The following is a 26,539-nucleotide window of genomic DNA, read 5'->3' on the forward strand; positions in this document are numbered from 1 at the left end:
AACACTTGCTAAGTGGTGCAGCGAAGTGGTGCAGCGGTTAAGCAGTGTGCCACTGCCCTGCGATGGCAGTGCACACGTACCTTATTACAGCAGCAATTAACCAATGGACATGGTTCACAATCCACACAGGATCGCTCAGGTTACGATGTCGAGGCCAACAATGCACTCCTCTGTTAAAGTAACCGGGCTCGCTCGCCTAGCCATTCTGTTAAAGTGTCTAGAGCGCCCAGTATTCTCGTCGAAGCAGTGTGAGAAGTTGCCAAAACTCCGTGGCACGCGCGCCTTTACTACACGTATGCGGCTTTATTCAAATGTTTTTGGCATTATTGGTCGATGAAATTCACCTGCCAAAGCAGGATCCTGGGGCATGGGGCGTACCGTAATGGAGGCGTTGCACAATGCAGGCCTCCAGATTAACGTGTGCTCAGGTGTCAATATACGAGTGTTTTTGCATTCAGTCTTTACCAAAACGAGAACGTCACTGCCGTGGATTGATCATCCAACCCCCCGCTATGCAGAAGACCCAACAACTGAATCCCCTCAGCGCCGCAGTTACAAAACTGAGGCCAAGCGGATAATTTGGCAGCCATAAAACACTTTGGCATCAGATGCGGCGCCGTGTATTTACGAGTGAAGTTCACTATTCGCTTCTTAAAACAATCGTAGCTGCAGGCTGCCAAGGACTGAGTAAAATCTTAATAATGTCATCGTAATGATGGCAGCTTATCCTGGCAAAAGAAAAGCTACAACCACTACAACTTGAAAGCGACTGCTACTTGGCAGTTTCGAAATATGCCTTCTTAGGAACATATATGATTCCTTCTGTATTTCATTCTCCAATTTTACTTACTCAACATGACTGAACCGCAAACCAATATAGCAATACTTTATACTGAATACCTTTAGCTTCTGATTAAATACTTCCGCCGGGCAGTTTCAGTGCCTCTCCCGGAATGTTTCCTCATTGTAGCTAAAATACACACCGGATTCGAACAAGCCACCATAGCCTTTCGTAGCGATGCCAACGTCGCTGCACCCAACTCTCTGTGGCTCCTTTTAAAACCAGCACCTGCAGCAGCAGCACGATGAGCAGCGCCACGAACGGCGCGCGCTACGACACGTCCATACCTGACAGGCAGCGTGATGACCATGAGGGATGCGGAGTGGCGCCTTACGAAGAAAGAGAGCACGTTACAAAAAATGTCTTCGCGCTTTCCGTCGTCAGCGCCAATCAGATGGCTCTCTCCTCCACAGACGTAGAGTAGGCGCGAAGGCTAGCCGACGGGGGAGAGTAGGAAAGCAGGATAGGAGCGGACCTTGGACGCTCGGATCAGCCCTACTCGACAGGAATTGTAAAAACAACAGGAGGCGCTGACTTGACAGACGGCGCTTGTGGCGGCACAGCAGCCGGTCACGCTCGTCCGCTGTAGTCATCGCCCACCTCCGCCCAGCCTTTCGGCCGGTCCGGGGTAATGGGCTGCCTGCCTCCTGCAAGCCCCCGACGTGCACGCGCCACTCCCAGTGCGTGCCGTTCACCCTCCCCTCCCCAGTTGCGGCTGCTGCTGCTGCTGCTGCGGGGACCTGCCTTCCTGGACATCACGGACCACCAGCGCGCGTTGCAAGCGGACATCCCCCTCCCCACATCCCCTTTCCCCATCCCCGCTCCAAGCTGTGCCCCCGTGATATGGGTGGCAGAAATCGAGCACATTCCCCTCATGTAGCCACAAGAAGAAGTCCGAAGCTTCCTGTTGAGTCTGTAGAAGCTTGCGTCGGCGTTTCGCCGCCGTCGTTGACGGAGCTCATGTCGAACTTGGTTCAATTGCCATCCCTGTTAGGAAGCATTACAATTTTTTTTCCTCCAGGCCGCACACTTGTCCCTCTGCTCGCGACACTGCAGTGACGTCAGTGTTGGGATATGATTGGTTCCTCTCTAGTGAACGGTGCAACATCGAGAGGAAGTATCGCGATTATATTCGGCCGCTTCCACGGAGCCGCATCCCAGTTTACCTGCTCCAGGATGTTCTAAAGTGTTTATGTGCGAGGAAACAGATTTTGAGAATGTAAAGTTAGGCGAGTTGCTGGTGGGTCCCCGGCGAGAAGGCCGCGGACGGCAAATACAAGAAAAAAACAAATTGCTAAGGGTTTTGACCGTAAGTAGAACTTCGCTGTCCCCACTGAGCAACGTATCACTGGCGAAGCTTTGAACCCGGCAGGTTCTCTGGATTTCGCCCCTGCATAAAACTATATCAGATTAATTATTCATACGCCCTGTACATCTGGGCAATTCTCTTTCCTCTTGCAGAGCGGCAGCGGGAACAAGTGCTGCGATCAGCCATGGACATCCTTGATGTACTGGGAGGCTTTGGCCTGTACCACGTCCTCACGGTATTTCTGGTGGTTCTGCGAGCCTTCCCCACTGCCTGGACCAACATGATGACGCCCATCGTGGCTCCAGACATGGACCATTGGTGCGCTCGGCCCGAAGGCGCTCCCTCCAGCATCATCAACATGAGCGCAGACGAATGGAAGTCGTGGGCCGTACCCGAGTTCGCCAACAGGTTTTCCAAATGCCACCTGTACCGGGTGTTTGAGGATGCCAATGGTTCCTGGACAGTGGACAGAAACCAGACACTTCTATGCAATCGCTGGGAGTACGACACGTCCGTCTACCAGAGCACAATTGTTAACGAGGTGAGCCATCGTCGTCTGCATGTCACAAAATTCGGCACATATTCGAAAAAACGGCGCTGCGCATAAGCAATCGCGCCCGCGCGCGGTAAAATAGAACAAAAAAAAAAACAGCGGGGAATGAAACCCGGAGAGCGTGGAACTTTGCCTGTACTGCTGCCCTATCCACCCAGCTCGCCGACGCGGCGCCAAAGGAAACATGGCCGCGCGCGCCGTCGATCTCTCTAGAACGTCCGAGTTGTTCCTACTTATTGTCGACTGAGAGGGGTAACCTTGTCCATGCTAAAGTGACACCCTCCACACTTCGCTCTCGCGCCGACGGCTTCGCATCTCGAGAAGGCCTCAGAATCTTCCGGAAGGCAGTTTCCGCGCTCTGCTAATGGGGTCGCGCGCCCGGCGCGAGAAGGAGAAGCAGCTTGTGCAGTTGATACTGCGCGTATGTGCGCGCCTGCCTTGGCGCGAAGAACAGACGCGGACCGCGCCTACAAATGAGGGCCTTCAGCCGCTGTCTGTGAGCCGAGCCGCCGTTTACGCTTCCGAGAAGCGCGGCCGCTCGACTCCTGGGAGAACACCACCGCCCAGCCACGGACCAGCGAGGCAGCGAGCGCCAGTCTGCGGATCGGCCCCGTCGTGCACCTCAGGTCGTCGGACTGTCGCAGTGCCCGGTGAACAAATTGTGTTTTGTTTGTTTGCCTCTTTCTCTGTTAGGGCACTATAGATGCAAAGATTCTGTTGAATTGTAATCTCTCTCTACTGTTACATTGCACGAGTTGCATTGTATTTGTAAATCACTGTGCTTGTGCTCATACGAGTGAGTGTGAAATCCTCTGCATCACCTCTTCGCTGTATAAACTGTTTTGTTTGTGAACCTTTGGCTCCAATCCATTCTCTGGCTTACGACCGGCGAACACTGGAAACCAATAGACCAACCGCCTTGTCACTTGATAGCTGTTCTCAGGCTGCGCTTGCCACGCTGAGTCGAGAGCATTTCCTTTGTGACCGAGTCCGCTACCCCCACACGCTCCAAAGGTGTCCGCGAGCGCACCCAAAAGTGCGCGAAGTGGTGACATATTCTGGCGCCCGCGAGAGTACGTTTCATGCTTTGTAAGCACAGAGAACGGAGAGTCAGAAGGAGTTTATGAAGAGGCCGTAAAGGAGTGTTTAGCAGCAGAGGGATATTTTGAGGTGCCGCGCTGAAGCGGTTGGAGAGGTTCACAGAGCAGAAGACATGTGCTGCATCTGAAGAGTTCAAGCTCAGAATGAATCTCAAGGAGATAGCTGAGGTAGGCATTCAGAAAGGTCAGAAGGGAGGTGAACTTGTTCAGCTGGTGGACCAGAAATGGAAAGAGGTTCGAAAGAAAGAGAGAGAGAAAGACAGCGCGCCAGAGGAACCGCTGAGAAAGAGATACAAACACAACGAGAAGAAAGAGAAAAATGATTTCACAGAGAATATGCAATCCTTGCTAAGAAGCTTGCTGAAGTTCGGCGTTTGAACAACGTCAGGCAGCCAGTGGAGCTTACCCCCGGAGAGGCCGGGTGGAAGACTAAGGAGTCTGATTTGTTGGCAACCACGGAAGAGGTTGCAACTAGCTCCACTAGTGAGAGTGTGGTTGTGGAACAGCGAGTTCCTAAAACTAAGATTGAAGAGAGTGAGGATCAGACCGGAGTGTCGCTTCCTCAGGGAAGTGAAAGGGAAGCTGCCACCAATGCAGTAGCCAGTGAGGAGCCGGCCAACCTGACACCTCAGTCAGAGGGGACCTTAAGGAATGCGCTTTAAGTTGAGGAAGAAAGCAGGAGCTTCACCGAGAAGTCAGAGTGCTGCACGGCTGATTGTTGCAGTCGCAAGCATGATGCATATTGGTCAAATATCAAAGAGTACGAAAGCTCCGAAGCACTTGCAGCTGAGGAGAGCACCCTCTGTGAAGAACCGGAATCTGTTCCGAGTGAATCCTCGAGCAGCGAGGAGGCCTTTCCCGATGGGGATTGTCATGAAAATTTTGCCTGTGAGAAAGGCGAACGTAGAGTGTAAGGAATGAAGCACCAGTGATCTGAAATTGACGAGCTCAAGAGAGGAACACTGGAAGAAAGTTCAATGCTCAAAGAACTTAAAGGAGCCTAACCAGTAGCTTCATCGCGAGACCCCACCTCGGATTATGCAAGTGAAAATGAGGTGTGCGTGCCCCGTAGAATCTCTTGGAAGAAAGTAAATAGAAAGAGAAACGAATCGTGCAAACCGACACAGCTGCAGTCGAACAAGACAGACCTCGGAAGAAGGTCAGGAAGAAACCAGGGCAAAAGAGAACCAAGCTGAAGACAGCTGAATCGGGTGCAAGCAAGCTGCACGAGCATCGCGGCAAAGTGAAAAAGATGCTGAAATGAACGAGCCCATCTTTCAGAAAGGACTCAGTGTGGAAACGTTCGCGCAAACAGAATAGCGCAAGCCGAGAAGAAGCACAAGAAAAGTGGAGCCGTCATGACCGAACCGCCATAAAATCTGTTCGCAACAGACGCGCTAGCCGCGGGAAAAGAGGAAGGGTTCGAAATCCGAGCAGAAACACACAGAGGAGTAGGAGTAGAAAGCGGTGTAAGAACCGCGTTCGGAAGAGAAGCCTCCGTAAAACGCGAAAGAGCAGAGCTCGAGACAGGAGGAACGGCCAGAGTCGCGTGCGAAAGAAAATCAAAAGCGCGACCGAAAACTTGAGGGAAACAGTCCTGTTCCGTGCCCACTCTGTAGGCTGAATCTGGGAGTATAGGCGCAAGCATACCTCGGACTTTAATGCTCCCTTTTTGTTTTTTGTTAATGTATTGCCGTGTGGCGTTTTGTATTGAATTTTGCCAATTGTCAAGTGTTGTGTGCGCGTAGACATCATTGTATTGCTGTGTGTATTTTGGCATTCCCCATTAGGTTTGTGAGCGCAAGAATGTTCGCACGAGTTTTGTGTTTTGTGAATATTGTTTCCCCAGGCGGTCGAAATTATTCCGGAGCCTCCACTATGCCACCTCTTCTTCCTTTCTTCTTTCACTCCATCCTTTATCCCTTCCCTTACGGCGCGGTTCAGGTGTCCAACGATATATGAGACAGATACTGCGCCATTTCCTTTCCCCAAAAACCAATTATTATTATTATTATATTGTTGCACAATATTAATAAAGGAAGGGGCAGTGTCACAAAATTTGGCGCATATTCGAAAAATCGGCGCTGCATGTAAGCAATGGCGCCCGCGCGTGGTAAAATAAAACAAAAAACAGTGGGGAAGGAATAGCGGAGAGCACGTAACTTTGCTTGCGCTGCTGCCCTTTACACCAAGCTCGCCGACGCGGCGCCAAAGGAAACATGGCCGCGCGCGCCATCGATTTTTCTAGAACATCCTAGTAGTTTCTAGTCATTGTCGATGGAGAGGGGGTAACCATGGCTGCGCTAAAGTGAAACCCTCTACCCTTCGCTCTCCCGCCGGTGGCTACGCATCGCGAGAAGGCCCCAGAATCTTCCGGAAGGCGGTTTCCACTCTCAACCAATGGGGTCGCGCGCCCGGCGCGAGAAGGAGAAGGAGCTAGTGCAGTTGATACTGCGCGTATTTGCGCGCCTGCCTTGGCGCGAAGAACGAACAGACGCAGACCGCGCCTATAGATGAGGGGCTTCAACCGCTGTCTGTGAGCCCGAGTCGCCGTTTAAGCTTCTGAGAAGCGCGCCCGCTCGACTCCCGGGAGGACACCAGAGCCCAGCCACCGACCAGCGAGGCAACGTGCGCCAGTCTGCGGATCGGCCCCGTCGTGCTCCTCAGGTAGTCGGACTGTCGCAGCGCACGGTGAACAAATTGTGTTTTGTTGGTTTGTCTCTGTGTTAGTGCGCTTTTGGTGCAAAGGTTCTGTTAACTTGTCATCTCTCTCGATTGTTACTTTGCATGAGTTGCATTGTATTTATAAATCACTTTGTATGTGCTCGTACGAGTGATTGTGAAATCCTCTGTGTCGTCTCTGCTGTGTAAACTTTGTTTTGTTTAGTGAACCTTTGGCTCCGGCCCATTCTCAGGCTTGCGACCAGCGAAAGCTGGGCACCAAACGACCAACCCCCTTGTCACTTGGTATCTGGTCTCCGGCTGAGCTTGCCAAGCTGAGTCGAGTGCATCTCCTTTGTGACCGAGACGGCCACCCCCGCACGCTCTAAGGGTGTCTGGGAGCGCATGAAAAAGTGCGCGAAGTGGTGACACTGCGACATCCCGCATATCATGCGGGATGTCGCATGATATGTATGAGGAAGTTCTTCCTCCTTTTCTGGAGCTCTTCGTTGAGTACATATTGCAATAGAGCCTAGACTGGCTTTTGATGGTTGCACAGGAGAACTGTTCTTGCGTAATGCGGACGGAACTCATATTATGTTCCAAAAAAGGTAGTTCAGAAACTTAAGGAGGCTTGTGTGCTAAAACGTCTGCATCATTGCGCAGAATGTTACTACTTGGAGATGGCAGAAATATTTGAAAGGGAAGTTTAAGAACAAACTCTGGTTTCTTTGCAAGTGCGTGCCTGTTTCTGTCGGGGCACTATTCGGGTCACGTAAAAAATTCGCGTGTAGTTTCCGCGTCCAAAAAGTGATGAGAGAAAACAAAAATCACGCAGGCTGTTTGCGACAAGGCAAAGAACATGAACTGACTATAACATAGAGCAGATTATGCATCGGCCCTCACGCCAGTCGACGCCGAATTTTCGGCACGTGAGTGGCATGGCTAAGGCAGAAAAAGGTAGGACGACCGATATCAATGGAGTTTCATAAAGACCAGAAAATTAAGTTACACCGCGAATCGAAGTAACATCACCTGAAGGCAGATAGAGTGGTGAAGCATGGCAGCGCAGAAGCGTCGCTAAAAATGAGCGCCCTCTAACTGCAAGGGCCCGACGGACGATGACCGCGAGCTGGATGGCGTAATGATTAACACAATGGCGCTTAAGATTACGTCGATCATGTATATTTATGTCATGGGACGGCTAGACTGACTGCTCTGTGGTGTCAGAAATGCGCGGGAACACACTGGCGGTTCGTGCAGTACGGCATGTGCGTGGGACGCATCACGACTGCTTTCTGTATACCTATGTTCCACCCGCTACACGTCTGTGGGCTCTGGCCTCCCGCACACGTGCAGCGTTCCGAGCACAACGTTCCCTCTCGGCTACGTTCACGGTTTTCTCGTAGCCAAACCGATAGTTCAGAAAAATAAGCCTCCGCCCAACCGAAGTGATGTGCTACTGTCCTTGCTTGCGGTTTTATCACCACCAAATTAGGGCATTTGACGTCAAATACCTCGACCTCACTTTGACCTCAAAAAAAATTTGGCGACCTCACTCAGCCTCAACCTGATTAGTTGAGGTCGTGTTTTCCACAGTCGCCCTTGCCTTACTTTTCCAGAGGCTACTGGCGACTCACTAAGCCTCATCACAGCCTCAGATTGTGAGCTTGAGGTCGGGTTGATGTTTGTTGATGTTGATGTTTTGTTATCCTCTGTCGACCCTGAAAAAGAAAAGCAAAGCATAAATCGAGAAAAATAATTATTCTCCAAACATAATTACAACCCCATTCACTGAGCATCTAGTGGAATAGGTAAGTCAAAATTGTGACGGTACCGCTGTAACCGTCTAGTTATAACAATTATGGCATTTAGTGGGGTATAATTCTTCAAAGTATCGTGTGCATGTACTATTAAATCGCACAAAAAGGAAAAATATATTCTCGCATTACAGCTCGACGATTTTGTTTATTATCTGCACGAGGAAGACCCAGCATCTCCCGCAGGCTAGGCTGTGCCGTGCGCGACGGCCACCAGTGCTTCGCGGTGTACATTTACGATTACGTTTGCTTCCGCGCAAATGTCTGCAGGCGCATCAGCTTTAACGTTCGGCAACCTGTTTCGCATCGTACTCTTCTCTCGTCTACAGGCTTACTGACACTCGGCTGACGCGGGACTTCCGCCGTATAGAGTAGAATTTCCAGGTATGGAGGTGGGAACCGACATATAATACTATTTTTAGGTTCAAGAATAGGTGGAGAGGGCAGCATAATTGGTTGTTGATATATTGCCAACCTGATACGCTCAAACATATTGCTACGGACGCTGGGAGGACGACGAAGTGGTTGGTAACGAAGACGACGCTGAGGTGCGCGCTTGTGTGCTGAGAGTCTACTCCAAGCCATCGGTTCCTTGCGTAGCAGGTTACCTCTGCTCTTTCTACTGCTGCTTCTAGCCGCCACGTATCATTTGGTGGAGGTTGCTAAATTCGATCCCCGACCTCAAGCTGGCTCTCCGTCGTGGCCGCCGTCTCGCCAACATGTCTACCGAGTCCGAGCCGTCTCCCTCTCCGTCAACACCGCCAGCGGTCCTCGTCGCCCACCACCGCGAACCGGGCACGTTCTGCGGCACAGACGACGTTGATGTGGACGACTGGCTGGCCCTTTACGAACGCGTCAGCACGCACAACAGGTGGGATCCAACGCTTATGCTCGCTAATGTGATATTTTACCTGACCGGCCACGAAGATGACTTGACCTCATGAGACATATGTAAGCAGAAGCTCCGTGACCTCTTCGGAAAACCCATCGGCCGCCAAATCGCCGCCAAGAAGGCACTCGCGACCCACGCCCAAACTTCCTCCGAGCCATACATAGCCTACATACAAGACGTCCTCGTCTTGTGCCGTAAAGTTGATAAAGACATGTCCGAAGCAGATCGAGTTGGCCACATACTGAAAGGCATTGCCGACGATGCCTTTAATCTGCTTCTATGCAAAGACTTCCACGGTCGCTTCTGTTCTTGAGGTGTGCCGCCGTTTCGAGCAAGCCAAACACCGGCGCATTTCTCACCGTTTTGACCGGCTGCCGAACACTGCTGTTAGCTCCTCCTGTGAAGATCTGCCAACATTGCGGCAGCCTTCTGACCCGGCTAACTTAACCCGGATCGTGCGCCGCGAACTGGAGGCGATGACGCCCGCTGTTTCTTCCTTGCCACTGCCGGACAACACCTTGGCCCTCATCCAAGCCGTTGTTCGCCAGGAGGTTGCGAACTTGGCCGTCCCTTCTCCTCGCGTCGTGGACAACGCTCATGCCAGCCCGGACCCTCCAGTGATCGCAGCTGCCACTTACAGTCGCAGCTTCTCGCCTCGGTACCGATATCGCAATCCTGCTGAATGGCGTACCTCTGATGACAGGCCGATCTGTTTTACCTGCTCTCGCGTCGGACACATCTCCCGTCACTGCCGCAGCCGTTGGTCCCCGCCACCTCGCCCCTACTCCTTCGTCGACCGCCGCAACGACTACGGCCCGCACCGCTTCACACCACGACCCGATCCGCTCCCTGACGAGCCCGCTCCGCACGCTCGTGGGTCCAGCCGCTCACCTTCCCCATTAGGCCGCCGCTCCCGTTCTCCTCCCACACGCCGCAGCCCTTCTCCTTCGACCTCCCGCCATTTCTCGGAAAACTAGCCGATGCAGCCCCCGGAGGTGACGCTGCATCATTGACCCGGCCTGAAAATCCTCTCGACCCCCGCTGCCCAACGTAATCTCTTGAATGTTCTCGGGGATGGTGTCCCGGTCCTTTCCCTCATTGATACTGGCGGCCAAGTGTCTGTCCTGAGCTCTTGTTTGTGCCGCCGTCTGAAGAAAGTTTTAACGCCTGCCGCCATGTCCACGGTTCGCGTCGCCGATGGCAGCCCCGCTGCCGTGATTGGAATGTGCACTGCGAGAGTCAGCATTGCCGGGCGTCATATACCCGTTCTGTTCACCGTCCTGACCCGGTGCCCTCAGGACATAATCCTTGGCCTTGACTTTTTAACCGCCCATTCAGCTCTTATTGACTGTTCCTCAAGCCTTCTTCGATTGGATCTGCCCCTGTGTAATGACGACTCCACCAGCTCACCTCGCCTTCAATCCACCGAGTTTGCTCGTCTCCCGCCACAAACTGCTGTCTACATCCCTCTGTCGCCTTCTACTCCCGTCCCTGATGGAGACTACGTCGCCTGCCCTATCACCGCTGTGATTCTGAATCGTAATGTCCTCTTTCCCCACACCATTGTCCACATCACCAACAACTGCACCTGCCTCCCTGTCCTCAACTTCAGCCTGTCCTCTCAGGTACTTCCGACCGGCATTTCCCTTGCTGATCTGTCCCCATTGACCGATTGCACAGTTTCTGTCCTGGCTCCTGACCCAACGACTGCCGTCTCCAATGTCCCTACATCGCAACCCTTCCGTGAGGACTCTATTTCCCGGATGATCGCGGCCGATCTGCCCTCTGCTGATTCTACCTCTCTTCACAGCCTTTTGTCCTCCTACAGTGATATTTTTTACTTTGGGACCGTCCCTTGGGTCAAACCTCTGTTGTCGCCCACCACATTGACACCGGCGAAGCCCGCCCTATTCACGGACGGCCCTATAGGGTCTCCCTCGCAGAGCGCCGTGTTATTCAGGCAGAGGTGGACAAGATGCTGGCCCGCAACATCATCGAGCCTCCGAGTAGTCCTTGGGCGTCCCCTGTCGTGCTTGTTAAAAAGAAAGATCAAACCTGGCGATTCTGCGTTGATTACCGCCATCTGAATGCCGTCACAAAGAAAGACGTCTACCCTTTGCCCCGAATTGACGACGCTCGCGACTGCTTGCACGGCGCCAGTTACTTTTCCTCCATCGATCTTCGCTCAGGGTACTGGCAGATCGCTGTCGATGAACGCGATCGGGAGAAAACCGCCTTTGTCACCCCGGACGGCCTGTACCAGTTTAAAGTCATGCCTTTCGGCCTGTGCAATGCCCCTGCGACCTTCGAGCGCATGATGGACTCCCTCCTGCGCGGTTTTAAGTGGACGACATGCCTCTGCTACTTAGATGGCGTAATTGTTTTTTCGTCCACATTCCAAAGCCACCTGCATCGCCTTTCAGCCATCCTTGCCGTCTTCCGCCGCGCTGGTCTTCAGCTGAACTCAAAGAAATGTACCTTCGGCCGCCGTCAGCTCAAGGTCTTTGGCCACTTGGTCGATTCTGCTGGGATCCAACCCGACCCCGACAAAGTCCGCGCCGTGCGTTCATTTCCTACTCCGCTCTCCTCCGGTGATGTGCGCAGCTTTCTCGGCCTATGTTCCTATTTCCGCCGGTTCATCCAGAACTTTGCGGAAATAGCCCGACCTCTTACCACGCTCCTCAAGAAGGACATCCCGTACTCTTGGGGACCCCCCCAAGCTGACGCCTTCAGAGCCCTTATCAGTGGCCTCACTGCTCCACCTGTGTTGGCGCACTTTGATCCTTCAGCCCCTACGGAACTTCGGACCGATGCGAGCGGCCATGGAATTGGTGCCCTACTTGCTCAGCGGCAACGCAACAAGCTTCGCGTTATTGCGTACGCCAGCCGTCTACTTTCTGTGTCAGAGCGCAACTATCCTATCACCGAGCGGGAATGCCTCGCTCTGGTTTGGGCTATTGCAAAATTCCACCCTTACTTGTTTGGGCACCCTTTCTCTTTTATCACGGATCACCACGCCTTATGCTGGCTTTCTTCGCTCAAAGACCCTACTGGCCGGCTGGGGCGCTGGGCTCTTCGCCTTCAAGAGTACACATTTTGTGTCGTCCACAAGTCCGGCCGCTTGCACCAGGACGCGGATTGCTTGTCCCGTTACCCTGTCGATCCGCCTTCCTCCAACGAATGCGAGGCTGACGCCTGCGTCTTATCCATCTCGGCCTTCCGCAACATTGGGCAAGAACAGCGCTTGGATTCGTCGCTACGTTCCCTCATCGACCGCCTCACTGCCAACCGCTGTGATGCGTCCCTCGCCCCATTTGTGCTCCATGAGAACGTCCTCTACCGGCGCAATATGCGGCCTGACGGCGCTGACCTCTTGCTCGTGGTCCCTCAACACCTGCGCAGCAGCGTCCTTGAACAGCTTCATGACGTTCCCACGGCCGGTCATCTTGGAGTCTCCCGCACCTACGACAGCGTGCGCCGCCGCTTCTTTTGGCCCGGTCTATACCCTTCTGTCCGCCGTTATGTGGCCGCTTGCGAACTGTGCCAACGGCGGAAGACGCCCTCGGTTCTCCCTCCCGGGCACCTTCAGCCGATTCCCATCCCCGTAGACCCGTTTTTTCGTGTCGGCCTCGACCTGCTCGGCCCTTTTCCGGTGTCTGCTATGGGAAACAAATGGATCGCGGTCGCGACAGACTACTCCACGCGCTACGCTATTACTCGAGCGATCCCAACCAGCTGCGCAACTGATGTCGCTGACTTTCTCCTGCACGACGTCATACTCCACCACGGTGCTCCCCGTCACCTGCTCACCGATCGCGGTCGCTGCTTTCTTTCCAAAGTGGCCGCCGAACTCCTCCGCTCCTGCTCCGTCCGTCATCAGTTCGCCACGGCCTACCATCCGCAGACGAACGGCCTCACTGAGCGTCTGAACCATACCCTCACCTACATGATTTCCATGTACGTCTCCGACCATCACCGCGACTGGGATATTAGCCCCCCATTTGTTACATTCGCCTACAATTCTACGCGTCCCGATACAGCCGGTTTCTCCCCTTTTTACCTTCTCTTTGGCCGCGATCCTTTGCTGCCCTTCGACAGTGTACTGCCCGCCACCGCCTCCACGAGTCCTTACGCTCGGGACGCCATCGCTCGCGCCGACGCTGCCCGTCTTGTCGCCCGCCAGCGGCTGTCGGCCTCCCAAGTCAATCAGAAACGACGTCATGACTGTCGCCGTCGTGAAGTCACCTACTCTCCTGGCTCCCTTGTGTTACTCTGGATCCCTTCCCGCCGTGTGGGCCTTTGTGAAAAACTGCTCCCCCGATATACAGGCCCTTATCGGGTCGTACGTCCGGTGACCGCGGTGACGTACGAGATCACCCCGCTACATCCGCCATCTCCGGCCGCTGCACCCCGCACCGACATCGTCTATGTGTCCCGCCTCAAACCTTACAACTCGCCGTCTAGATGGCATGTGTAGTGCGCACCGGGACGGTTCTTTTGCCGCGAGGGGGGGGGGGGGTCATGCTACGGACGCTGGGAGGACGACGAAGTGGTTGGTAACGAAGACGACGCTGAGGTGCGCGCTTGTGTGCTGAGAGTCTACTCCAAGCCATCGGTTCCTTGCGTAGCAGGTTACCTCTGCTCTTTCTACTGCTGCTTCTAGCCGCCACGTATCAATATCACCGGTAGATTTCTATTTTTCAGCTCTCTTCGGCATGGCGATTCGAAGCAGCGTAGAAGAAAGTTTTAGCACCCTTTTCAGTCATTTGTATGATTCCTTTAATAACTGTTGATAAGCTGTGACTATAACACGTGGACAGAGGCGGGTGGTGTTTATTTCTTTGCGTAACTAAGCGGCTTTATTCTTACTGTTCTGCTGTTAGTTTCTTTTTATTCTTGCACTTGACCAATGCGTGTCTCTTTGAAGAGAATTTAAATGACTAACCAATATGTGTTGCCTAATCCGATGTGCCGGTGGTGAACCGGACAACCACATAGGAGACACAGAAACATAAGAGATACAGAAACACAGCCTACATGATGTGCGTCATGGCACTGCTGAGAAGCGTCGTATATGTAAAAATGTGAGAGGCTTTTCGGAATTGTATAATCTTCTGAACAACCTCGCACAGTGTTTTGTGTGTTGATTTCATAAAATTTTCAGTTTCTCCTAGGAAGTTGGAAAATGAGGCTTGAGCTGCGTAAACTGCTACTATTGTAACATGCTGAGTGTGTCTCCAAACTGAACATCTGCGTGTCGCAGTGGAACCTGGTGTGTGGCCGCAGCTATCACCGATCCGTCGCGCAGAGCGTCGTCATGGCGGGTGCCCTCGTCGGAGTGCTCCTCTTCGGTGAAATGTCGGATCGGTAAGTCCCGCCCTCGCGCTGTGACAGCGACCAAGCGGTTGGCCTGCGCGCTGCCGCTCAAAGAGCCATGCCCGTTTCTAGTTCGCCATAGCACGAAAGCCACTTCAAAATGCATTATTGGCACCCCCACGCGTCTATGCTTGTGCGTTTTCCGTCTTTCAAGACGTTACGAAGAAATCCAAGTGCAAGCATCGAGACGGTTTGACGGATGGGGTTCAGCCGCGGTTCGCGTAAGGTCCTTGGTTCTGGCGCATCGTCACGGTAACCCACTGCATGTTCGCGCGATGGCGATTGCGCAGCTGGGGCAGAATTCAACGCAGGAAAAACTGGGGCAAAACGCGACATTTTTAGCACTTGGCGCCACCTAGCTTTTTAATAGGCGACAGAATCAAATATTTCGCTCGCATAATAAGTCACATGTTCTCTATTATTGCACTTCAGTCTGACAAGATTGGTCTTTTCCAAGAAAGAAAAAAATTGCGACGGGAGCCTTGAAGAACAAGGAAGCGGTCAAAAAGCCGCGAATTTGTGGACACCACATTTTTCACTGCTGTGTAGCTCAGCCGACCAAGCGTCCTAGACTTACTTCCGTATATAATTGTTACAATTTATTATAGGTCTTATGTTACGCAAAGTTTAAGAATGCTTGCGTCTCGTGTTCTTCGGAGTGAATTATTTTAGCAGCAGGCTGCACATGGAACAAAAAGCTACATGTCGGTGCTCTGCATGGCCTAAACTATCGATAATGATCTCATTGCTTGCCTAGAAGCTTTGTATTGTTTTATCGCTCTCTGGGACAACTTGCAGAAGAAAAACACTTATTGCAGTTTGACGCTAAGAAGACGAGAAGAAAGTTCTGGCAAGCATCAAGCTGCGCTCGTGACATTAAGTGTTAGGTGTCCTTTAAGACGCCCTCCACGAAACAGTAAAACAGCTGGGGAATATGAAGGACAGCAGCTGCACAGAGCTGCTTTGTATCCTAATGTTCACATTCTTTCAGGGTAGCAAGAAAGGTTTCTTGCACAACACTTTCTGACAATGCAGCAAGTTCTGTTCGGTGCGGCTTACAATCTCGTGCAAAATATCGTGTTCACGTAATACGAATCGAACCAAATCTTATGCACATTCGATAGGAATGCAGCGAAAGAGCAACAGCAGTGAAGCGGAAACGGCAAAAACAGCTGCGAATAAGACAGTAAATTCAAAAGTATTGACAAACAGGGCATACACGAAAGCCTGGCTGCAGAATAGTCTTGTCTCTATAGCGCGCCACGGAACAAAACGGTGCCCGCTTTTGTCTGGATGCAGTGTTTACCATGCGGATAGGCTGACAAAGAATGTGCGCCCCATGGTTTGGGCAAGCTACGACGCTTTGAACTTTGCAGTATCATAAAATTTAAATGCGTTCCGCTTAAGCTAGCGTCTTGATATTAACTGAGTGCAACGCCAAGTCAGTAGTAAATAATCCTGTAATTTTAGTTTTTGAAAATTCCGAATAATTAAAACAATGATTTGCGAATTTGGGGCGCTGTTTGCCCCACTCTTCCCGAATTATTTTATTTATTTATTTATATATTTATTTATTTATTTATTTATTTACATTACCCGTCATGCTGTGGAATTTCAGAGCGGGAGTAGTAAATATACAAAGAACACAGAGAAATACAGTTAGTTACATGAATGCGGTATATCATCTAAATATACAATGTTAGCTAGCGCTACGTGGAACTGTTCATAATTTACAATGCCAGCAACTTCTGCAAGAAGGTGGTTCCAGTCACGTGAGGTTCGCAGCAGGAATGGCTGCGAGAAGCATTTCGTGTTGCATGACAAAATCCCGACTTTGTGATTATGATCAATTTGGCGGGATACATAAATTGGCTGGGGGATGAGGTGATCAAGTACAGCGGGATGATGATACAGCTTGTGGAACAGGGCGAAGTGAAACAGTTTTCTACGCGATGTCAGTGTTGGGAGGCAGAGATTCGAGTTCATAGCAGTTATACTCGCTGTGCGGTTGCAGTTAGAAAGGATGAAACGTACAGAGTTAATTTGCTCCATATCAAGATCATTAATTAAGCTGTCATAGCAGGGTTCCATACAGGTGTTGCATACTCGAGCTTGGATGTATTGGTGTTTTATAAAGCAATAGTTTCAAATTCGAAGCAACATTTAAAAAGTTGCGACGTAGGTAGCCTAGCATGAGATTAGCATTTTTAATGATGTTCTCGGCATGAGGAGACCAGTTAAGATTAGAAGTAATGTGAACGCCGAGGTATTGATGTGACGAGACTGATTCCAACGAATTTTTATCGATGTAGTAGTGAGGCGGGGCGGAAGTTTTCCTGGATACACGCATGACTTTGCATTTGTCAATATTTAGCTGCCTTAACCAATCTTCGCACCAATTCCTTATTGCGTTGATGCCTGATTGAAGTAATGTAATGTCTTTAGCGTTGGTTCTTTCTCTAAAAATGGCGTAATCATCAGCGAATAGGTGAACATGAGAGTTGACAAGAGATGGGAGATCATTAATGTCAATTAGAAAGAGTATGGGTCCAAGAACTGAACCTTGTGGAACACCGGAAGACACCTCGGTAAAACTGAAAATATAACTGTTAGCAAAAACAAATTGTGAGCGATTAATTAGAAAACATTCAATCCATTTCAATAAGGTACAGTCAATATTCACTTTAGTTTTTGAAGTAATGGTTTGTGACATGCCTTGTCGAAAGCCTTTGAAAATCTAAAAATATACAGTCAGATAGTTGTGACAGGTCTAGAATAAGATGCAATGCATGTGTAAACGACATTAACTATGTTTCGCAAGAGTCAGATTTTCGAAAAAACATGTTGTGCTGACGTAAAAAATTAGTTTGATTCATGGAAGTCAACAAAGTTAGTGAATACTATATGTTCAAGCATTTTGCACCAAGTGCTGGCAAGGGGTATGGGAGAATAATTACTACGGGATGCTTTGCTGCCGGATTTGTAGACTGGAACCACCTTTCCGAGTTTACACTCAGTACGCAGCGTTGATTAGTGAAGTGATTGCTGGAAAAGTTTAGTTATTATAATGGAAGAATAAGCTGAAGTGATTTTTAAGAACTTTGGGTTCATGCAGTCATAACCCAGAGCGGAATCAACACTGAGTCCATTAATAAGCCTAATGATACCAGGAGTAGCAACAGCTATAGGTGGCATCAAAGCATAGTTGAAGTCGTGAGTTGTACGTATATGTAGATCACACATGGCTGTTAAATTGTGAGTGAATGCGCGGTCAAGAATTGTGGCGCAAATGGCGCAAGGACTGGGGTCACCTGATAAGTCAGATAAGGCGATGCTATAATCGGTGGAAGGATTAATGACACGCCAGAGTTTTTGCACATTCGTGGTTAGCATAGAGGGCAGTAGATGTTAGTGGCAGCTCTTTTTAGCGTCTTTGAGCGCCTCAACATACGTGTTGTAAGCCAGCGTATACGAAGCCCATCACTCACCTTCAATAATCCGCCTACAATAATGAACTGTTCGTACAGAGGCAGGGCGTGTGCATCGGCTTCTGTGTCGCACCTCTACTCAGCGATCTCCTGCTTGCAAAGGCGGATCGTCGGCTAAAAGAAGCGTTGCTCAACACCAAAGTAATAAGGGTTTTTCGTTTTGTCGACGACTTCATCATCGTCTACAAAACGTCTGATCAGGACCCAGGCAAGGACGTAGAGGCACTTTTCAATATATTTTCTGAAAACTTAGGAGAATTTGAATTGACAAAAGAGCTGCCTGATGAAGGCCAACTTCAGTACCTTGACCTGCAGTTGTTTCCAAGTGAGGACCATCTGTGCTGGTGCTATGCTCCGAGGTCAAAGAAAAGCCTTTTGCCATACTCTTCCTCGCATACGAAGCTCGTCAAACGACCAATATCCTTGGGCGCCTTGAAGAATGCCCTCCAAAGATCGTGCTATCACCGTCAGCAAACTAGCACAGACTCCCAGCTGAAACGTCTACGCGAAGCGGGCTTCCCGGATGCCCTCATTTCAGGGATCGGATTCAAGCTCCTGAAAGATCTCCGCCAATCTGGCCACCCGAAGAAGCCACGGAATGAAAAAGAGAAGAGGGCTGTTATGCCGTATCTACAGGGGATCAGCCACTCGTTGAAGAAGATAATAGGGCGTGCTGGAGTTGATCTGATTCTAACTGCACTAAGAAAGCTCAATTTGCTTTGCAGATTGGTGAACGAAGATGCCCCAAAACCAGCGCGGTGCAGTAAGAAGCATGAACAAATGTTCACCACCTGTGACACGGAGGTAATTTACGAGATCCCGCTGTCATGCGGGGCTTCTTATGTGGGTCAAAGTGGACGTTGCATAAACGACCGTTTACGCGAGCACGCTAATCTGCACGGGATACGGCAGCACGCTGGCAAAACACGTGTCTGGCTGTCACTGCACACCTAACTTTGGACGAAGTCAGATTTTGGGGCGATATAATCACCAGCACAAGCGCGAGCTGTTTGAAGCTTTCATCATAGATAGGAAAGCCGCGTCATGCATTCGCACGCCATCGATGGCATTGAAAAGAAAAGAGATTCAATATCTTGAATAACTATGACGACATGATGCGACAGAAGGAATTCTTCCTCGCCTTCTACTGTTTTTGTTTTTTCCTTTCTAGTATTTATTGTGAGCAATGCAATAAAACCTGCAGTTGTAAGTAAGCGCTGTGTGTGTGCGTGTCTCCTTTCTCGTGTCCCGTGTAAGCGCGCTGTTTTTCGGTGAGATCATGTACCAACTGGCCCGGCAACTGTCCTTAATACAACATAGAAGCATAAAAAAGGATAAATCTCGCTAGCAATTTAAGAAATTAAGAAAAGGCAAAATAACTGCCGCAAAGAAAGTAGCCAGCAAAACCCAGTGGACAGCAATGTTCCCTGAGACATCACTCGAACAACAACTGTTGTGAAAGTTGCTGCGAGGCCAGCTGTTTTGAGAAGACACTTCCTCAAGTACCGCTACTACAAAATCTCATCTGTGAACATAAAATAATAATACTAATAATAATAGCTGTTTTCTTCCGTTCCTCTGAAATTACACTGTTCTTCAAACAGTATTGGCGTTTCTCGGGTATAGATTCCTTATTCCTTCGACATAACAGCAGACATTACCCAGTAGCAATTAAAAAAACAGACCAAAAGGGCAAAAGACGCGGCTTTTTGCAGTGTGAAATACTGAGAAGCTACAGCAGGCGCAGCTGGCACCGCATTTCTGGGACATGCGGTTCAACTTCCGGTGGCTCCACTAGCGCCTGCTTCGGAAAGCGGGAATTCGGCATCCAGCCACGTAGTGATCAGTGGCTTCAGCGGCTGCGCGGTTGCGCCATCCGGCGAACTGCGAACTGAACCATTTTCCCAGCGTGGAGCTGGGGTAGGTCTAGGAGCCCCTAGATGGCGCAGCGTGTCAAATGTGGTGCTCCGCTCGCCGCGAAGAAAATTCTGAGCGCAGACGACTGCAGTTATTCGCCGATTTCGGACAGTCGAGGCAAGTTCTAGTGTTGAACTATTTATAAACAAAAACGCAGACTATCGTAAGCAACCTTCTAGTAAGTGGTTGTTCGCGACAAGTATTTTTCGCGGGAGACTAATAATTGGTTTTTTGGGGAAAGGAAAAGGCGCAGTATCTGTCTCATATATCGTTGGACACCTGAATCGCGCCGTAAGGGAAGGAATAAGGAAGGGAGTGAAAGAAGAAAGGAAGAAGGAGGTGCCGTAGTGGAGGGCTCCGGAATAACTTCGACCACCTGGGGATCTTTAACGTGCACTGACATCGCACAGCACACGGGCGCCTTAGCGTTTTTCCTCCATAAAAACGCAGCCGCCGCGGTCGGGTTCGAACGCGGGAACTCCGGATTAGTAGTCGAGCGCCCTAATTACTAAGCCACCGCGGCGGGGCTTTGCGCAGGAGAATTTTTTGCAATACGGACACAAAAATACGAAACGCACGGGTTCTAGCGCGCGGCATATTTGTGGCCAGAGCGCGCAGTTCTCGCCTCGTTGGAAAATATATATAGTGATTATTTATTTAAAATAACAAAAAGGAAGGTAAAAGATGTTTGCTCACCCCGGCATCTGCCATCACTAATCGGCGGCACCTGATTTTGAAAATTGAAAATTGGTTTTTGGGGAAAGGATATGGCGTAGTATCTCTCACATCTCGGCCGACATCTGAACGGCAGCGTAAGGGAAGGGAAGAAATAGAGGAGGGTGTGAAGGAAGAGGAGAAGAATGACGTTCTTTGCGGAAATTGAAAAATTGAAAGCTGGTTTTTGGGGAAGGAAATGGTGCCGTATCTCTCTCACACCTCGGCCGACAGCTGAACCGCGCCGTAAGGGAAGAGAGAAAGGAGGGCCTTTAACGTGCACAAGCTGCTCATTCCAGACGTAAGATGTGGTAGAACATGTGCAAACGCTCTTTAAAGACGAAATGTGTGCGTGCGTGTGCAAGTCTGAAAAAAGTTCTGCGCACACATACCAGCTCAATGCATCTTTTGCTTCGGAAAGAATCTTGTCGCGCCAGAAAACCAAGCTCTTGCACAAAACTTATCAACAAGGCTGCGCATGTCGGCGGGTTTAAAAATGTGACATGCTGGCAGCTTTCAGCCATCCTACTGGAAGAATCGGCTGTTAACTTGGACAGGTTTGTGTCAAATAAAACCGTATGTTTGTGGTATACTAATAAAACCACAATTAAATAATGGGTATGCATTGTATACATCCAATTAATAATTAAAACGTTACTATATCGCACCGCAAGCCGAATTGTAGACCCACCTTGACCACCCAAACGAAGCTAATTTCGTTTGGGACGTAACATGAGGGGGTGTAACTCGACAACGGGTAGACGTGCAAGGTAATATCTCATAGATGGTGCTAGGCGTCGATCGTTCCGCTAGGCGGCGCGCGTGCGCGCGTAGCCGAGCATGGTGGCAGTCCACCCCGTTTCAAATGTGACGTTCTTATGTTCCATCCTTCCGTAATGAGACGTCTCCCTCCGGAGCTCCTCTCAGATGCGCTCGTTTCGCCAATACGTTCACTACCACATTGTGGTTTTGAGAAGGACATGGATGATCCCAAACCATCGACATCTTACGCCGTGGCGGAAGAAGATATGGGAAATAAGTCCAAGAGATCAGACATACTCGGACACTACCCAGAAAGCCAGGCGGCCAAATTTGTATTTCCATTCGTGTGCCTCACTTTAATGTCATTCATATAATTTCCAGTAAACCAAACAGCTAACGCTCGTTACTTCAACGTCTTCCAGACGGTGGCCGCATCTTGGGTAGGAGAAACTAAAACTATACGTTCATTTCTTCCCCTGACATCATACACACACAGTTCCACATCTATGCACCGTATTGGACCGTGACGTCATCATTGGCACGCGGGAGGTGGTTGTTTCTACAATGCTATTGTAGTTGGGGCTGCAAGTCTCAGTGAGATATGCGATGGTTTCTAGTTGCCGCCACAGATGGCGCTGTGATATCAGGGTGGTAGCAGACCCCCCGGAATCTCTAAACATGAACGCTCTTAAATATAACCGAATCGGGCATCTGATACAAAAGCCAGAAAAACAATGCACACACGAGGGGAGCAGGAGGAAGAGGCCCAAAGGTAGTGCTGATGAACCTTCAAAATAAACTTTTCAAGAAGAACCAGTACCGACTCACCCAGCTAGCCATTCTTGAAGATAAGCAAGGCCTAACTTCGGTCGAAAAAGAGTGGGCCATCACTGCGTGCTCCGCAAAGAAAGTTGTAAAACTGGACTGCCGTACTATATGCGAGTTTTAGTAGTTAAGCCACCTTTGCCCGCACAGCGCTTCTCGAAAGAACATATGCCATTGATCTTTTCCGTCTAGCCAGCATCTATTGGTTTCGGACACCGGTGCAAGACACCCGGCACAGCCCGTGGTGGTGGAGATAGCGAGTGGCGGAGGAATGTAATTATTGTACGGGTGGAAGACAAACTTCGGACAACCACTGCATAGAAAAACTGAATTCTATCTCAGTGAGAAATTTTCCAAAAAAAAAAGGAGGAGAATAAATGGCAGCGGCTTAGCTCGGCTGAGTCTGGTTTTTTCAAGTAAAAGCTTGTTATGCGTGGCTATACTGTGTTGCTAAGAGAGCTTAGACTCAACCTCTTCGTCCGTCGCCGAAGCCAAAGTCGTGGCAGAGGCGGAAGCAGCAGCGGCTGCCTCCAAAGCACTTCCCAGCCGCCTTTCGGTATCCTTCAACCGCCATACGACGCTCCCGTTCTTCGTCGGTCTCTGCCGCTGGCTTGGCACGTTTAACTTCACTACCTCTAGCTATACACTTAGCATGACAGGACACGTCAGCCGGATGATCAGACTCTGCCGGTCGTCTACGAGGCCGTGTCTACATACGGCGCAGACGGTCCCGGCCGAATTCATTCATCCATAGTGAGAAACTGCGAGGCGGTGGTGTGTATGCACGCAAGAGTGAACGGTTAATATCGAGTCACGCGGTTAGTCATGTGAACGCAGAGAGAGAGAGAGAGAACCAACTTTATTACCAAGGATTTGTAGATGGTGGGTGAGTTTACCTCACTATGACCCCAATACAGGGATGACCTGTATTGTCTTCTCCAGCTAGAGCAGGATTTGATTCCCGCTCTATTCGGAGGGAGCTGGCAGGAGCTTACGGAGTAGAGGCTTGACCTCACATCCCTGTAATATATGATCTTTGGTTGTCAACTGCTGGCATTTTAGGCAGGCGGACAGCTGGCGAGGTGGCAGCGGCGCGCGCTCCACCTGCGGCGAGTCACGTGGTACATCACGTGGCTGACACACCTCCACTTGAAGGTCAAATGTACCTCGCCGATGACCTTGGCTCGACGAGGCTAGAAAAGCTTTTGCTTTTAAAAATGGACCATGCGCAATGTTCAACTGGGTGGTGGTAGGATAAAGAGAGCACCTGCGTGTTTATGCTTAGTTTCCTAATGCCCACGACTTGGCGCAGTCTTGGCCGCCGCCCGACATTCTTCACTTGCGTGCTGGTCATCCTGGTGTTCGGGTCCCTCTCCTCGCTGGCACCGGGCATCGGCTGGTACAACGCGGGCCGCTTCGTTGTTGCCATGGGCGTGGCTGGATCCCAGGCGACCACCGTATCGCTGCGTAAGTGGCCACCCTTCTTGTGTCCGAGTGCCAGGGATGGATTCGGGAAAGGTCACCTGTGCGCGGCACTGAGCAGCTCAGCTGTTGCTCAGGGGCGCAAGCTGTGTTACGTGGGACTCATACACGCTTCTCACAGCACAGAAGGCGAAAGACTTGAGCGAACGCGAGTGGCGCTCACCCTAGCATCTGTTTCTAGTCGCAAAAGCGAACAAGAGTGTTTTGCATGCTATTTACGTTACCACTAGCAATCGTCAAAAGAAAGTCAGCAGGCCCAAACAACTGATGGAAAGTTAGAAGCCCGAAGAGGACTCGAGAATACGTTAGTCAATGTGACGTTCCTCTTCCCGTACTCCAACCTACAAATCTACACCATGTGTTCTTTTTCTGGAAGTGCGATGGACGGCCATCTGATGCACTTACCACGTGTGTGTGTGTGTGTGTGTGTGTGTGTGTGTGTGTGTGTGTGTGTGTGTGTGTGTGTGTGTGTGTGTGTGTGTGTGTGTGTGTGTGTGTGTGTGTGTGTGTGTGTGTGTGTGTGTGTGTGTGTGTGTGTGTGTGTGTGTGTGTGTGTGTGTGTGTGTGTGTGTGTGTGTGTGTGTGCGTGCGCGTGCGTGCGTGCGTGCGTGCGTGCGTGTGCGTGTTTGTGTGTGTGTGCGCGCGCGCATGTGTGCGTGCGTGGATGTGTTAAGCGCTAGCGCTGAAACTCCAGGGTTAGTTTCCACATTATATTATGAAATATCTTCTTGGGGGAACGACAAACTTGACAGTGCAAAAGTAATTTTCCTTTCAGTTGCTTCAGTATCTTGGAAGAACGTATTCGGTCCTCCGTGCCGTCTACCTTCCTTGTGTCCGTGTGTGTTTCGCAGTTTTAACCAAAGAAAGATGAAAAACGTAGTTTCAGTAAGCTTAGTTTTTTTACATCGTACGTTTTTCTCAACGTCATTTTGTGGTGTAGTGCTTTCGTCACGACTATGGATTATATAGGGCCGTCGTAATTAACAGTACGCGAAAAGTCCAAGTTTTGTTTCTGTATTGTTTCGAGGTCCTACTTGCAGATTAAGAACCAGAGTAGTGAAAAACCTGTGGCCTCATGGTACTCCTGACGTTAGATTAGTTAATGGCGAGTTGTGACTTAGCAGGTGGCAACTGCATGCGACCTTTAAAGAAGTGCTCGAGCCATATTATTAATGTTGCAAGGTTCTTATTGTCGATAGTTCAACGAATCGGTGTAATATACAACTGTTCTTTCGTTTATGCTTTCATCAACAGAAAATCTGAGATTACAAATTTTATCCCCTCTACGCCAAAAGTAATCAGTTTAACCATGACGCCGCTCACCACGACCGCCAGCCGCCAATGCGCATTGGCGGTTGCGGCGAGCAGAGGTAGTAAAAAGCAGGCGGATTGCTAACTTGTCACTGCCCAGATTTCTGCCGAAACTCCAGTGTGCCCTATGGATAATTTTAGTAATCTGCACAGGAAGGGACAGGTAATTTCGCTGTTATTCACTTGATATGTCATGTAAAATTGGGAGTACAGTTAAAACTTATCTAACGAAACCCGGTTTTACGAAGTTCCCAATCTAACAAATTTTGGTTCCTTTACAAGTGCCCGTTGCGTTCAGTGTTCTCAGTAACCGGAAATAACGAAACAAACAACTACTAAACCCGATTTAACGAACTTTTTCCGAGAACAAGTGAGTAAAAGAAAGGCGATTTCTCACTCAATCTCCCAACGATGTCTCGCAGCTTGTTGGAAACGTGCAGCAGTAATATCTCGGCGCCCAAGTCACGACCCTGGTTTTGTTCTGACGGGGCTTCATGCTGCGCTGCAGCACGCAACATAAGACTCGGCAGTCGGCGGTGCTTCCCACCTTGGCTTTGAATCCGCTCTGTCATATGGCGCTTTTGTGCAATAGCGATTTGGGCTGCTTTCGCGGACTTTTTATACGCGAAGGCGTGGGCTCTCGGCAAATGCGACGCCGCCGTAGCTTTTGAGTGCCGCTACGTTATAATTTAAGATCTGAAAGGCCGTAAGAAGGCCTTCTTCTATTTTACGAATTTCTCGACTTAACGAAATAATCCGTGGCTGATGTTCACTTGGTTAAATCCAGTTTTAATTGTACAACAAAAGGCAGCCGTGTCTAATAGCCTCAGATGTTGAATTGGTGGCTCGCAAAAGACTCAAATGGCGCAAAAGTCTTGCATATGCATCGGCTTGTTTTTTTTTTTTTTTACAAATGAAAACAAAAGCTCTTAAGAGTTCGTCTGCTATCTTGTTACTATTCCGCCTTGAATCGTTGCATCTAAAGGTTTGGCTCACAAATGCCGGCCGAGCAGTGCGCCGGAAAATGTCCTCACTCTTTCTCATGCTTCACGCGTACTTCCTCAATCCCTCGTTACAGGTGCACTGAGGGAAATAGAAAACTAAGGAAGACGGTGCGCTGGGCCGACAGATTATTCCTAAAGAACACTACCTATGTTTTTTCTGCGCGTAAAAGGGACTGCGTTGCAGAAAAAATCACAAATGTAATTCCCACTGTCCTTAAAGGTCACGTGACTCTGACCTCGGAAAAGGTTACTTCTTTTACGACGTGTGTTTGGCGGAGCTCTCCGGCCAGTTCGACGGGCCGCTTCCCGACGTGAATGCCGTTGGTAGTTTGAGGTACTGAAGTTGATCCGTACAACGGCTACACGCAGGCTGGGTGCACAAAACGCTAGGCGAAAGGCTCAGCGCTCATGTTTTGTGTCTGATCTTTTTTCATCGTTTGGATTACGCTGTCTTAATTATAAGACTCTTCGCATTCTTGGCTGG

General features: G+C 50.1%; 1 protein-coding gene across 1 annotated transcript in view; it reads left to right on the plus strand.

Moving 5' to 3' along the window:
* Window positions 1–2,178: 2,178 nt before the first annotated feature.
* The window catches only part of LOC144105466 (organic cation transporter protein-like), a gene marked incomplete at its 5' end in the record, with an annotated part of 61,433 nt that continues 37,072 nt past the window's right edge, over window positions 2,179–26,539 (plus strand). The window contains 3 exons of the mRNA XM_077638591.1: window positions 2,179–2,691; window positions 14,440–14,543; window positions 23,571–23,725. Coding sequence (XP_077494717.1) covers window positions 2,179–2,691; window positions 14,440–14,543; window positions 23,571–23,725 — 772 coding nt within the window. The remainder of the gene's footprint in view (window positions 2,692–14,439; window positions 14,544–23,570; window positions 23,726–26,539) is intronic.

Source organism: Amblyomma americanum, chromosome 1 (genome assembly GCF_052857255.1).
Source record: "Amblyomma americanum isolate KBUSLIRL-KWMA chromosome 1, ASM5285725v1, whole genome shotgun sequence".
NCBI classification, from domain to species: Eukaryota; Metazoa; Arthropoda; class Arachnida; order Ixodida; family Ixodidae; genus Amblyomma; species Amblyomma americanum.